The 15,555-nt window shown below is 36.6% G+C and overlaps 1 protein-coding gene across 1 annotated transcript in view; it reads right to left on the bottom strand.

The window, feature by feature from the left end:
- Nucleotides 1-171: 171 nt before the first annotated feature.
- Nucleotides 172-15,555, bottom strand: part of LOC103781073 (DNA repair protein REV1-like) — a gene marked incomplete at its 3' end in the record, with an annotated part of 29,073 nt that continues 13,689 nt past the window's right edge. The window contains 7 exon segments of the mRNA XM_008948776.1: nt 172-369; nt 1,357-1,577; nt 4,190-4,309; nt 6,679-6,833; nt 8,115-8,243; nt 9,233-9,362; nt 14,196-14,312. Coding sequence (XP_008947024.1) covers nt 172-369; nt 1,357-1,577; nt 4,190-4,309; nt 6,679-6,833; nt 8,115-8,243; nt 9,233-9,362; nt 14,196-14,312 — 1,070 coding nt within the window.

Below are 15,555 nucleotides of genomic sequence, written 5' to 3'. Positions count from 1 at the left end.
TATGATTCTATGATTCTATGACATTTGATAATTATATTCTACTCCTGATTTTGGTGCGGGTTTCATTACAAGACAAAGAGGTACACCAAGCACTTTACAATTTCTGCCCAGTCTTCCTTCAAGTTTTGGTGGCCAACATCCTGCAGAAGCGTGCTCATGCCTACTACTGACCATTCTTTTTTCCATGTGTAGTTACCTGGCGATATTATCACAGATTCCATGGCCTCCATATTTTGCAGGCTCCACTGGTGCCCCAGCTTTTCTGACCATAATTTTAAGGGTCAATCGTTTACCCTTCATACCAGCAGCTTCAAGTCTACGCTGGATTTCTTCTGAGAGGCTCAGAAGGAAAGCTTCTGCTTCCTTAGGCTGAAGGACAAAACCAACATGTTTAGACAATCACTAGCTTTCAAATATTGAAGGTAAATTATTACAGGTTAATTCAATCCAGATTGTGTAAACTTAAAAGAGCAAGCTGACTCACAGGCAATTGTCTTATTTAACTTCAAGTGTTTTGTTTACATTGCAGGTCACTGAATTTAGGTGAAATGGTAGATTCCTACCCTGATGCTGAAGTAAACAGGAAATACTAAGTCCTTTTGGAAGCAAGTCTTAAAAAAATGTGATTAGAAACATCAACACAGAATTGCAAGTCTATTTTCAAGCACACATCTGTAAGATGAAGAATGAAGGGCTTAGAAGGAAAATCTTTTTCACAATGAGGAAAGTTAAGCAGTGGAACATGTTGCTCAAAGAAGTTGTGCAGCCTTCATTCTTGAAGGTTTCCAACACCAGATTGGATAAGGACATGAACAACTGTTCTGATCTCACAGCTTCCCCTGCTTTGAACAGAAGGCTGGACTACACAACACAATGAGGCCTCTCCCAACCTGATTTTTCTGTAATTGTTTAAGTTCTCAACAAAGAGACAAGTTATTTTTTAATACAATTTTGTCAACACCTCCCCCCATCCCCGGGCCAGTATTTGTAAAAACTCTAATAAGAGTAGCTGGTGATGGTTTCAGGCACTGGCATCTTTGAATTATCAGCATTTAAATGAAAGAGAACGCTAGGTGCTGACAAACCTACTGCAGTTCTCTTTTTCAGTACCAGACTTGTATAATGAACACAGAAGATAGCTAATTTTGTGCAAGCATCTTTTCGGTCCAATACTTTTGCAGTCTCTCCTCTCATTTTATTGTTTTTTCTCCTACTTCTTCATTTTCCTCATTTCTGTTTGGTGGCTATAATGGTGCTCTAACAGATCAAAGTGTAAGTGAAAATAATCAGAACATGAGAAGATTCTTCTCCAGCTGAAGAAAGTCACTGCAGAAAAGTAAGTTTGTTTTAATTTACCTGTGTAAACCTTATTCCATAGTTGATTTCTGCTGAAACAGATTTTCTTTCTTTTTCTGTACGAACAGGTCGATCATCCAAACCACGACAAAATCTGTAGAGCATTTGCCCTGTTTTTGGACCAAATTCTTTTTGCAGTTTTGACATTGAAGCACACTGCAGATCTCCACAGGTTTTAATTCCCAAAGAAGACAGCTTAGATTCCATTGTCCTGCCAACTCCTAACAACAAAGCAATTAATTGTTAACTCTACAGAATTCACACCCAGTTAGGTTTTGAATAAATAAAATTTGCCTTTTTAAGCAAATACGACACTAGGTCGTATCAAATTAATAAATAAATATACATCATAAAAAATAAATTCCCCTCAATAAAACATGGTCCAAATGGAAACTTTTTTTCTGTCATCACCTGTATTTCTTTAATCTACTTTATCTATTTAGTTTAATATGTCATACTGCAGCGTGCCTTTTTATTTCTGGGTAAAATATGAATGATTCCTGCTTGCAAATCTTCTTGACAAGGTACTGCCCATTACTGAGAATATAGCTCTGAACACAACACTCAGTCCAAAAGGAGTGACCAACATGTAGTATGTTTTGCTATCACATGCGAGTGATACAACCTAAAAGAAAATGAACAAATATTTTGACTACTGTTCCTGTGTTTCCTAGGTATAAAAATTATATATTGAGTAGAAGTGATACCATACCTGTACTACTTGTGCTTTGAATTACCAAGCACTGGAAATTGTAGGTATCCATGGCAACGGCACATATGTATGACAAACTGAAGTCTATTTCTGCGTTTTGGACAGGTGGCCCGTTGCTCCCAAAAAATATTAGTCCTGTGAGTTTACACTACCAACGTCAGTGAAAGTTAGAAATCTCAGGTAATCAGCTTCTATCTTTCATAATCTGCTTCTTTGTCTAGGTGGCGTTATTGACAGAAACACTAAAAAGTTTTTACTTTGAACATGGAAGTGAATTCTGAAAATTTAAAAATACTGCAGTCAAAGCACAGTACTATATGAATACTATATGAATAATTTTCTTCTATAAGGTATGCCAAAGAGAAATGGTGCTGTGCTGTAAATTATGTTTGGCCATGGAAGGGGATACATAAAGAGAATTTCTGGTAAACCTGCATCTGTCCCCGTATGCTATTCCTACCACTTTTCCATTTCAGTGTCTATTGTTGTCTATTTTTTGTTTCTCTTCTTCCTCTTAAACAAAGCAAAAAAAATGCTTGCTCAGTCCCTCTTGCATTATGTCTTTCTCGCACTGTACCACCAAAGTACTGTAACAGTACAATACAGAGTTACCTGCCAGGAAACACTTTGGTTTACAACACTTGCAAGTATTTTCCTGAAACAGTAAGAAAATACAGTAAAGCCTGTTCTTATTCAGCTGTATTCTCTATGTCCTTTCTGTCTATCACTCTCCCAGCATGGTAATGTCAGCTCCCTGCCATCTCCCTGTGACCCCCCACTATGCCTTTGAGAACCTCCCTAACATCTGTTGGCCAGAATGCTTCTTTTCTCCCCTCCAGCTTTCTCCTTGCTCTCCTCTATGTCCACAGACATCTCACTCAATTGCTGTGCTTCTCCCTTACTGAAATATCCTTCTTTCTCCTATCTGACCAAGGAACGCAGAGCAGAAAACATATACTCTGGCTATACATACCATGACTGGGAACTACTGCCAAAATGTACAATAAATGAATTTTGCCTGCCTGTCCCTCAGAGGATCACTCTCCCCTGTCGAGCTGTCATTTTCCACAAAATTTGTGGAAATATTATGTCATTAGAACTTCTGTCTCTCAGTAAGATTTGGCTGAAACTGTCAAAGAGTTCATAAAATTATTAGTACTGTCATACTTGCAAATTATAAATCATAATCACTGCCATAATAATTTCTTCAGACAGCTAGGCAAAAACCAGTTGGAATTTGACTAAACTGTTCTTTAAAAGAATCAACACATTCTGTCACAGTTTGCAGTATATAGTTGACTAAAGATTCTTATACAAAACCTATAACTGCCTGTGTAACTAATGCCTAATGTGTGTTTTAAGTCTACCAGAACTAAAACCTGTCTATGGCGAGATGCAGAGCATAGCAGTGGTAAAGCTCCCACAGCAGCCTGACTTTCCACCTTCCTTTCTGTTTATCAGCCATTCTACTACAGCTCATGTTGAAAACAGAAACACTTTTGTTTGATAACATTCTCCTCTGTCAAACTGTATTTCTTAATTTTCCTTCTGTTCTTATTCTCTTTGAAATCTCAAGAGTTTCAGAGATGCAGCAGAGATTACATAAACTCTTCTTTCCCCTTTTACCTTCATATACTCTCTATTTTATTATGGCATCTGTGCTATTTTTTTTCAACTCCTGATGTTATACACTCCTTTTTAGAAAAAATACTCCTCTTGGGCTAGTTCTCAGTTCTAAGCAAACTCTGCCTGTAACTGACGTTACTCATTTGATTACATTCATTATGATAAAGCAAGCTAGAATTCACTTGAAATGACTCACCTAAATAATTTTATTAAAGAATATAAGGTTGCATAACATACTAAACTCTAAGCTTCTTCCACAGATCATGCTGTGTGAATCCGTAAAATCCTTTACTAAAAAAGATTCTTCTCAAAGATACAAACAGGCCACAGAGATTCTTTTCAGAAATTTCAGAAATTTTCAGAAATCAGTATATCTTCTTTTTTCAGATCATAACCATGGAACAGCAACTAATATTGTTTGATCCAGAACACAGATTAGTTGCTGAATCTGTTTTAATATCAGGAGACAACACATCCCCCGAAAGAAAGGAGTACCTGGAAGACTGGTAACAAGTTGCCCTCTGATAAAATCATCCACTTCTTCAGGTTTTAAGTGATACTGTCCATCTGGTTTTGCTTTACGAGTTGCCATTCTGGCCAGCAGAATATTGGAACCTGTAAAAATGACAAATTAAAATATGTTTGTGGTAACGTCTGTCTTCTCAGGCAGAATACCACAGTTCATCAGTCAAGGAAAAAATACAGAAAGTACAATGAAATTCTTAATCTTTTACAAAGAACTGAATGAAATGTATGAATATATATTTGCAGCATCTAAGTAGCTAGCAGTATTTATGATTATAGCAGTGTAACTGTAGTGGTAACTGCAGTTGCAAAGTTAAAACCAATCAACCAGAAAATCAAAAACAACCAACAGGTAGGAGCAGGACACTTCACTAAGAACACCGAATATATTTGTCCTGGTTATGTTCTACACATGCAGAGACACAGATAAACAGTTATGTGTAAATGACTAAAAAGTTTAGAAGTGTAGTATTTTAACACTGCATAACTTCAAAAAGTCCACTGTGTTCAATGTAAATAATACTTAGAATATACTTGATAGAATTGTCAGCTGTGTGAAACACTGGAATAAAGCTAATATTTTGGCCTGAATATTCACTTAAGAAATACAATTATTTTATTAAATTATTATATGCACTCATAAAGTGTGGTGGGAATAAGACCTTTTTCAGCATTTTTTCTTCCCTGTTTATAGGTTTATTTATGCTCAGCCAATAAGATCTCTGAAACTTCACCCAAAACCATCTATTGCTGCCACTCAAACACCCTAAGATAAAGCAAACTAGTGAAGGTCAGGGGAATTCACAATGCACAGCACTGTGTGTTACTATTGCTCTTCCCCTCCCACCTATGCTCACATTCTTTTTGTCTGTGCTAAAATTTTAGTCAGTACGAACAGTAACAGAGCTTTAACTGCACCCTTTCTCCTGAGAGGTTAAATTGATGAAACAATTAATAACAGATTCCTCATTCAATCTCCTATTTAACTTTGGGGATCCACGTTTTGTCTTTAGAGTACTGAAGATTTCTGATCCTCTTATCTACCAAATATACCAACATAGCCTCTAATACCACAAAATCTCAGTGATTTACCTTCTGCAATGTATTATTCCCACAACACTGAAATAAAATAGGGGAAAACTAATACCTCATTTAACAAATGAGAAACCAAGATGCCAAGATGCAAGACATTTACAGATGAGTGTTTAATCTTTCTCTAGCATTGTTTAAATCAGTTTAGTTTAGCCACTAAAATCTCTCGGGTAAAAGTTAATTTATTCAACTGGCGTAAGCACGTCCTTCTTTAATTTATCTCTAATCAGACAACAGTGTTGAGAGGAGATTTCAACAGTGTAACAGTATCTATTCAAATTTACATTTTATGCTATCAGTACAATTTTCCCACTGGGCAACATATAAATCACCTACACAAGGTATATGTTTCTGGCAGACCATGTTTTTGAAATAAGGTCTCTACATTCATGTAATAGTGCAATTGTTTCCTCTGATTTATTAACTTGATGATGAATTATGAGTGAATAGACAAAGTCCTTGTTGTGTACCTACCATATGAATTTCTAGAAAGTATACCAAAATTATTTTCCAAATTGATTGTTTTTTTAAAAAAATTGTTCATAGACGCTTGTCTCTTTCAATCAGTAAAAGAACTATGATATCAGATTAGAAATTACTGCTTTAAAAATGAATTCCCCTGTTTCTATAGAAAAAAACAAACAGGCTAAATAAGCAAATAAAAAGGAAATTACAAATGTGTTTCAAGTCAAAACAAGACACAAACAGGAATCCAGGGAATTACTGTCTCTGCACTAAGATATCATAAAAAATAAAGGAAGAATTCTGCTTTCAGTAATGAATTTCGCCTTGCCTCAGAAGTAGATTTTGTACAGTTATATACACTCAGTCCATTTATTTGCAGATACTCAACTCTTATTAATTAGGGAAGAAAAGAATGGCAAAAGGAAGGGGCCAAGTGAGAAGAACCCAAGGAAGTATTTTCAGATCTGTGATTTCATATACAATACCTACTACAAATCACGCCAGTCTTTGCTTTCAATACCTTTTAATAGTTATGCTATATCACAACACCCTGTAAACTCTTTCTGCAGTCTCCTATAAGGAACTGAATCTATGCTCATTTTTCTCTTTACTGGAAAAATACAGTAGCATTTCATAAAAATGAATGTAGGAATATCATTATAAAGATAGATTTTCAGCATACTGTCCAGATAATGAAGGAATAGAGATAGCAATTTTAGATCTTTTTGCTTAAAGCTTTCCACTTATGAAGGTTTTCTTGCATTTTTAGTTACACTAACTTAACGTAAAAGGCAGTATATTCTGTATCACACAAACACTCAGTTTTAGCCATCTTATGTAGCTTTAGTACACCTAGCAATAGCAGGCACTGCCTGTGAGCAGAACTGAACTCAGGTACTCACCCATCCCAACAGAAGCAGTGCATTTAGTTTGGGCTTTGATTTCGGTGCGGATAGCATGTGCAAGTTCATCAGGAGTCAGCCTGGTCTCTGTAAGGATCTCAGTGATATCTACTAGTGCTTCATCACAACTGACTGCTTCGATGTTATGAGTATAGCTAGCAACACAAAGTAAAGGAGGTGAAACACCAGCAACAGCTCACCATCTGTTAAAACAAATATGTAGCAAATAAAGTCTTCCTTTTGTGGTGGCATTTCCCTGCTTATTTTGTATCACACATCACTTACACACTAATACTACAATGGCAATGACAGTAACATTATTACTGTAAAACTTCAACATGCATCACAATTTTAAAGGAATGGCCAGGGAAGGAGCTGAATACTTATGTTTCATTGACAGTAACAAATTTCCAGTTTTGTTCAAGTGCATTTTAAACCAGAAAGTATAGAATCATAGAATCCTTTAGGTTGGAAGAGACCTTTAAGATCATCAAGTCCAACCATTGAGCCAACATTACTAAGTCCTCTGCTAAAACAGATCAGAATCTGTCAGGGTTGGAAGGGACCACAAGGGTCACCCAGTTCCAACCCCTCTGACATGAGCAGGGACACCCCACACTACATCAGGCTGCCCAAAGCCTCATCCAGCCTGGCCTTAAAGACCCCCAGGGATGGGGCCTCAACCACCTCCCTGGGCAACCCATTCCAGGGTCTCACCACTCTCATGGTGAAGAACTTCTTCCTCATGTCCAGCCTGAATCTGCCCACTTCCAGCTTTGCCCCATTCCCCCTAGTCCTGTCGTTACCCAATATCCTAAAAAGTCCCTCCCCAGCTTTCTTGGAGGCCCCCCTAAGATACTGGAAGGCCACACTAAGGTCACCTCGGAGCCTTCTCTTCTCCAGACTGAACAGCCCCAACTCTCTCAGTCTGTCCTCACAGGAGAGCTGCTCCAGCCCTCGGATCATTCTCGTGGCCCTTCTCTGGACATGCGCCAGCAGGTCCACATCCCTCTTGTACTGGGGGCTCCAGAACTGGATGCAGTACTCCAGGTGGGAGTAGTTTCTAGTAGACATCATTTCAATAGCCCATTCTTAAGTTACTCAAAAAAAACTCTTGAAAGAATCTCACTACTAAGTAGGGATCTGCTTCTCATAGTGTAATCACTTAAAAAATTTAACGACTCCTTTGGAAGTCAGATATTGACTGTTTACAGGATTTGGCTTCCAAGATAAAACCAAAAAAGCTCAGAAGCACGGTGCTCAGAATAACAAAAAACCTACATAAGGAAGATTTCAAATAGGAATGGCTTTATTGAAGCTGAAGAGCAACACGGACGTGCAAAGACTAAAATGTATAATAGCATTCAGCAGTGGCAATTAAAATATGATTGATAACCTTGCCATGAAAGATCATGTAAACAAACAGCACATATTACCTTGCTAATATTTCATATACTGTCCGTGCAACTTCTTTGTATGCATCAAAATCATAGGAAACTGCTTGGAGATTTGGGCACAACTTTTTCGCTTGGCCAAAAAACATTCCATTCTTTATGCCAACTTGTCTAAAATTAAAGTAAAAACCAACCAAACAAATAAATATAGTACTCATTTTTCCACAAATTAATATGGGGTATTTTCAAATGAAATATTTGTCTTTTCCCACAAAAAAAAAAAAAAGAATTATCAATAAACAGGAATTTAGTCCAACTACTAGCAGTTTAATAGGTAAGAAAAATAACTGCAAATAAAGTATCTGAATTAGTTGTATAATACTCAGTCATGCAGCATGAACAGCCCACCTTTGGGAACGTGTTTAAGACAAAGTCTCCCAGAAAGCACTACTTGCTATCTTCTGTTTCAAACTAAATCCATAAATATACTACAGTGACTCAGGTAACTGGATTTTATGCTTCACTGTGCAAGCTTACAAAATTATGCTCCCGTAAATACAAACTGACTTTTTGAGATACAAATATAAGCCTGTCTGTCTTAGTATGCTTGAGAAATATTCCAAAGAAGGAATAATTCCTGAAGTATTACTGTCATCAGAGAAGAAAAATCTTATCTCCAACACTGTGCTTGTATTTATGACAAGTCACTTCATTCTCTGAATATTTATAAGCTATTTATTTGGGATGCTCAACATAATCTGTGCAAGAACTGGTTTAAGTTTATTAATCACAGTTACTGTCCGATTTTAACTAAAACCTTCAGTAACAAAGTGTTCTTAATTCCATAAAAGAATGCAATCCTGATACAAAGATGTAAAGGTAACATTATGAAATCAACAATATCACAGTGAAATGGCATAAGGTTCAAGAAAACAACATGTAGGCCAGGCTGAGAGCTATTAAGCAGTGTTTGCCTTAAAAAGCAGACCTGTTAATTTTAACAAACCTATTTAACTACACCTTTTGAAAACATAAAAAACCCCACCAAAACACATCTCTAAATAAATTTAAAGAAACCGACTTAACAACTGTCATTTGCGGATGTTTTATGCCTATCTGTATGAGATTTTAAAGCAAATTCGTATGTAACTTTTACCTACCTGGCTTCATAACTACAAGAAGCTATTTCAGCCATGGACAGAACAGTGAGATTGATGTCAGCTCCATTCACATGTGTGGAATCCGGATGTTCCCAGACAGACGAGTCCAGTTTATCAGGTACTCTAATTTCTGCTTGGAAAATAATGTGTTTTTAAATTATTTTTCTTAAGAGTTTAACAGAATGAGTGTGAATAAAATTATGGATTTTATTTTACACAATTTCTATACTGCTACCTGTTGACGAAGAGTTTCTTAATACTGTATTGACTGATAGCATGGTCCAAAAAAACCAAACCAACCAAAACACCTCCCCCCCAGGCATCTCTCTCTGCAGCTAGGTCCGTACATATTGCCAAGAAAAATATTAAGCTACTGAAAAATCCTGTTTATATTTTTGCCCAAATTACTAGACAGCAGCTTGCTGGTGTCTATATACACCATGGTGTAAAATACGATTGATCTCAGTTAGTTTTAATGACAACAAAATGATAGAACACTGGAGGCTAACTGCTACAACCATACCCTGCAAACAAGTACAAGACACTTTAAAATTTACCAATTGCTTGGCTGAACATAAAAGACACTTTGCTACATTCCTTTTTTACAAAAAGCACAACTACCACCAGCACACAGAAATTATCCTCTGACTACAAACAAGCTTTTCATCATGTTTACTTCTCTAACTTAAAACTATTTTTCTAACAATCTAGATACCACAAAGTGATTTTTAAGAAGTGAAATAACCAGAATGTTAGTTAACTCAATTTAAAAAACACTAGCTGAAACTTATCCTTTTAACGCTCTTACAGGGATATTGACAAAACTTCTGCCATTAGCTCCTAATAATAATTCTCTTACTAGGTTATGTCAACTTCTTTCAAGTATCACCATAAATTTATCCTGGATCAAAATGATACAATTATAAAATTAAAGCCCTGGACTTGAAATGAGACAGACCTTCCCTAATTCATAGAATCATAGAACACTTTGAGTGGGAAGGGACCTCAAGAGGTCACCTAGTCCAACCTCCCTGCAGTAAGCAGGGACATCCCCAACTAGATCAGGTTGCTGAGAGCCCCATCAAGCCTGAAAATTCTACAAAACCTTGCTGCATGCTCTGAGATAATTTTTAAGAGTCCTCCAGGGCCACTGCATATTAGGTACCAGAAATGAATTCCAGGGCGCTGCATACTGGAATCAAGTAAAGCATTTTCTATCCCTTTCTGTTTGGGTTTTCACAGTATATAAACCTTGAAAGATATATGCCTACACTCCAAATATAGATCAGCCTGAAAAAAATGGCTAGATGCAAAAAAACTACTATGCCCTCCCAAACTCTCCATCAGAATCAAAACAAGGTATCACACAGACAAAAGCTTCCATTTACTTAAAATGAAATCCAGTGTGTATGTTATAGCTCTTTTTCACTACTGTAGTCCATTTAATACCATATATCTTTTTAATATAATAAAAATATATTTCTTTAGAGTGCCACAATGCCTAATTATATTTCATGGTACTAAGAACTCACTGAATTGGACTGAAAGAAAACATGGTGCAATGTGCAGATATGAATAGTTATCAGACCAGAGAGAGTGTTGTAATGAGTGAGTAGAGACAGCAGGGGTAGAGCCTGACTCACATGGAAACCTGCTTTTATTCAGAATTTCTAATTTTCTGCACCTTTTTAGGTCTTTAATATTTTAACGTATGATGAGCTCAGTGTTACCTAAGAAGTCTGCAATTGAAAATCAGAGCAAAGTGATGCCCCAAATAAAGATAAGAATGACAAGAACAATTTCTTTAGTCCATGCCTTCCTGTGCCCTGGCCTGAGATGATGCTGTCATCTTGTCTATCTTCATTGGACTCGTCGACTTTCTCCACATCGCAGCTGAGCAGATCCCCCCATGAGCTGATGGAGTCACTTCATGTGAAATTCAGGGCAATGCAGAACACATTGTCCTCAATGGAAGGCAAGGTAGAGAACCTCTCATCAAAAGCTGGGAAACTAGACAGGCACATGGTGAATGTGGAGCAACGGATGGAGAAATCAGAGGCCAGGACCCAAGTCTGTGAAAAAGAAATCGCTGAGAATAAATCTGTGACTAATATGATGGTTAAAAACTGCTGCTCTTTAGAGTGAAAAAAGGGAGCTACTAGGGTTGAGGGAAAGGAAGCCTAGAAAACATTCACATCTTGGGCATCCTGGCCATGGAAAAGAGACCCCAAACTATGAATCTTGATTAACCTATCTTAATCTTCTGCCTTCAGGATATGAATGTTAAAGATGGCATGTATGTAGAAAAGTAATTTCTACTACCCAGAAAGGCTATCTCCAATTTGGAGATTTAGGGTGAGAATGATAGCAACTTTTATATTTAAAAGCTATATATTTTTGGATGAGTTCAAACAAGAAAAACCATTTCATAAAAGATTGAAGATTCTGTTGACACTAGGTACTGGTCTAGCAATGCAGAACAAAGGCAGGAACCAGTATCACTAAAGAAGTAATTTCCAATTCTGAAAACAAAACAAAAAACAAAAAAAAAAAAAAAGGAAGCAGCTGAAGCAGCAGAGTTCAGTACTTGTTAAAAGTGATTCATAAGAGTTAGAATTTATTTTTTTGTTTTCTTTGTGTATGGTTTTGTTTGTTTTAATTTGGAACTTTTTTTCTAATAAGCAAGACACAGAGAGGGCAAAAACAACAGCCTGGAAGGCATGAAGCATCAAAAAAATGAAATGGGCTCCATGCTGAAGCATGGAAGTAAAAATATGCTCATGTTCAAGTTGGTCCAAACTACTTTTTAATTTCATTTACACAACATACCCCCAAACAGAACTGTGTATGTTTAACAGGATAATTTATCATTCTGTAATTTAGATATTTCAGAAAAAGTACTTTCCATGTGATACACGTGCCTACTGGACCACATTTACCTCTGGCACAGCACAATTAAACACATGTGGTGAAGTGTGTCACATATGCTTTCTAAGATACTGTGATGTTAGAAAAGCCTAACCTGAAATTCCACCTTTCCAGCTATGACCTAAATGTATTTTCATTTCCCCCAAAAGAAGACAAGCCATGTACTTCGGAGAACACAAGCAGAAACAACAGGTTGTCATTTGTGTTGATAAAACCATTGTACATGAAGATTAAAAGAATGACTCAAAAAATATTATGAACTGCAGCTAATGAGATAAACTATAAAAAGAGTATTAGGAAAAAATCCTTTCACCAAAACAGTAGGTTGCACACCCAGACACAGTATCAAGAAGGAAAGAGCTAGCTGCCTGCCTGTGTGCAAGCCAGTCAGATTAGATGCTGAAGTTAAAGAAATGAACGTGTGGAAATCCAGAAAAAGCTGCTGCAGTAAGAAACTGAGGTGGTTATACAATGAGGCAACAATCTGCTGTACCTTTAAGCAATAAATATAGTTGAAAAGTTACTACTGAATTTGTGAAACACAAAGAATATGCTAGATACCAGCTAAACTTCTGTAATTTAACTGCCTCTCCAAATATCACTCAATTCTAAGTCACACCCTTATCCACTGTAAGCTCCTAATAAAAGTTATAAAGTCACTATATAAAACTGAGCTACCAATAAATAGCTCATGCAACAGCTACACTACAGAAAATCCAACTCTATAAAAACCACAGCTATCTCTCCAACACTCTGAGATATGACACAGCACGTAAGTCTGGAGCGTACTCCAAAGTCCTTAAAAAGCTAAAGGTCAGGAGGTCCCACAAACACACATTCTACCTCTGTCCTGAAGCTTCTTAAACTACAGCAAAACCACAAAGAAAATGGCATCACTTCCTGTAGTACCTTGTTTCCAGTGTCTTTGAAAGCTGGCAGAGTTTGGTTGGTGTTTTTTTTTTTTTCCCTAGGTACTAACATTTCAGAAACAACCATGGAAGAACAACCTGTCTTTTCCCACCTCTTGTATCAAATAAATAACTCACTGAGGTGTAAACTTTATAAAAATAGTAGTTGCTACCACAAGGTTGCCAAAAAGCACAAGTACAAGGGGCAAAGGAGAAACTCAACTTTGAAATCCAAACTGAAATGAAATAGCAGCTGTTCCTGGCGTAGGCACCTTTTATCAACCTTGTGGTAAAAACTGAGCTTCAAGCTGATTAAGCAGACTGCTGGAGAATAGAGAAATAAGTTGTCAAGGTTTAGCAATATACTTTCTCATCCCAAGTGCAGTTCAGGCAGTATAGTAATCATCAAAGTTGTTAATAAAAGTAGGTTTTGTTTACATTAGTATATTACTACTTGAGGACACAGAAAGTAACAAATTTCTATATTACTGCAGGCAAGTAAGGAATTCTCAACTATGACAGATGCCCTGGTTTTGAGGAAACAAAGTACTGGAGACAGGACTCATTGAAGTTGCACAGGCTTTCCAGAAACCTAGAATTCTCTAGTCCATCCAAATTAACTCATTGTACACAGATACTGTACACACGCAATTCAAAAGCCAGCTTCACACACTCCATTTCTCATGGACCATGTACTGTCATTGGTACTTTTTGATAGCAAAAAAATGTTAGTAGCCATTTAAAATTTATTTTGTACCTTATTCCCCATAATAGTCTTACTCAGAACAAAGTGATCCCAGACAACTTGTATTTATTTCTTATTTTAAGTAATTACTTAACATTATATATTATATTCAACCTCAATGAAAGTTAGCAAAACCTAAAAATTACTCTAAAATAATTCACTTGTATTGGGCAAAGAAGTAACAAGAAGTCACAGTGGTGTGTTATTTTTGAGCCCACAAAACACCATGTTGTCCAAAGAAACTTATTTTCTGAAATCCCTCACACAAAAAATCCAAATTTAGCCACTGTGCACTTCATTAATAAATTTCAAATAAAAAATCTTTGGTAACAGAAGTTAAAAACATATAGACAAATAAGCAAACAAAGAGACTTATCTGTACCTGCTTTGCCATTCAAAAGCTTGCTCTGGTAATATTGCTGTTCCAGCTGGGGGTTTGCACCAGGGCGCAGTGGTGCCTTTCCTGCACCTCTGTTGCTAGTAACAGCTACTGGTTTTCCTGTGGAGAGGAAATATAAGTCAACACCTACAACAGCTCACATTCTAATAATAGCACAACTGAAGTAAGATGATGGAGATGTCCACTTTATTTTTTACAATTTCTTTCAAGCTTATACAGTCCTAGAGCACTAAGGAGCAAACAGCTGTGAAAGTCACTTTGCATTGTGTCTGTGAATTTGCTGCCTTAATTGCAGTCACACATGTGTAACAAGAAAAGCTTTTAAAGAGTGAAAATACAGCCACACTAGTTTGTCTTTAATAGCAAGTATAAATGGAAGCTGTGAAACTTCACCAATGCTCTAATGACTCATTACTTTAAGACACAGCACTGTACTGATTTTAAATACTTTAATAATATTTATTAGCTCAAGTAAACTAGAAGAGTGTATACAAACCAACACACTCAGTTCCACTTGTTTTATTAACTGTACAAAATCAAATCTTTAGTAAACTTTTGATTTAGTAATATCAATACCTCCATAACTTTTCTACTGGAAATTAATTTATACACTGAAAGGTCTGGCAGACTTCTATGGAACAGGAAAAATATTTACAGAAAAGTCCTGTGTCCTTTATATTCCAGTAAGGGAATTTGAAACTTGGCAGGAAATAGTCTTAAAGACCCAAACATATCAGGATTATCTTTGGTACATTTTCTTCCATCTTTAGATAGAGGAGTGCAAAGGAGCTGTATACACAGCTTATTCTCTCTCAAGGTCTGTGACAGCAGGCTGTCAGGTGGTCACCACTGCACCCAGTCCTCAGACTTGTGCATCACCAAAGTTCAGCACTTGCACAGAAGAATTAGTATCTCCATTTCTGAATGGTACACTTATAAAAAAAAAAAAAATCAAAACTTGCTAAGGACCTCCACTAACTCTTCCTGTGCCTGAAGGATGATCACACAACTCAGACTTCTATGTGCCAATTGAATTGCTCATCCCCCAGGTCTTACTACTTCAGGTATATATTTCTTTGTAAAAGAAATTTTATTTTTGTAAATTGCATGTGTAATGGAAAAGCAAATTTCCCTTGAAAAACATGCATCAGACACAAAGAAAATTAATTCAAAGCTTTCACCTTTCCACCCTCCTAGTTCAACAAAGCTCCTTACATTAGCAAAATTATTATGGTATCTGTTAAAACAAACAAACAAACAAACCAACCAACCAACCAATCCCAAACAAAACAGAGAGACCAAAGCCCACTTTTGGTATACCTAGAATTTGACCTCCAATTTC

Source organism: Merops nubicus, unplaced genomic scaffold (assembly GCF_000691845.1).
Source record: "Merops nubicus isolate BGI_N331 unplaced genomic scaffold, ASM69184v1 scaffold39031, whole genome shotgun sequence".
NCBI lineage: Eukaryota > Metazoa > Chordata > Aves > Coraciiformes > Meropidae > Merops > Merops nubicus.
Note: the sequence above shows the minus strand (reverse complement) of the source record. Positions and strands in the feature narration are given on the sequence as shown.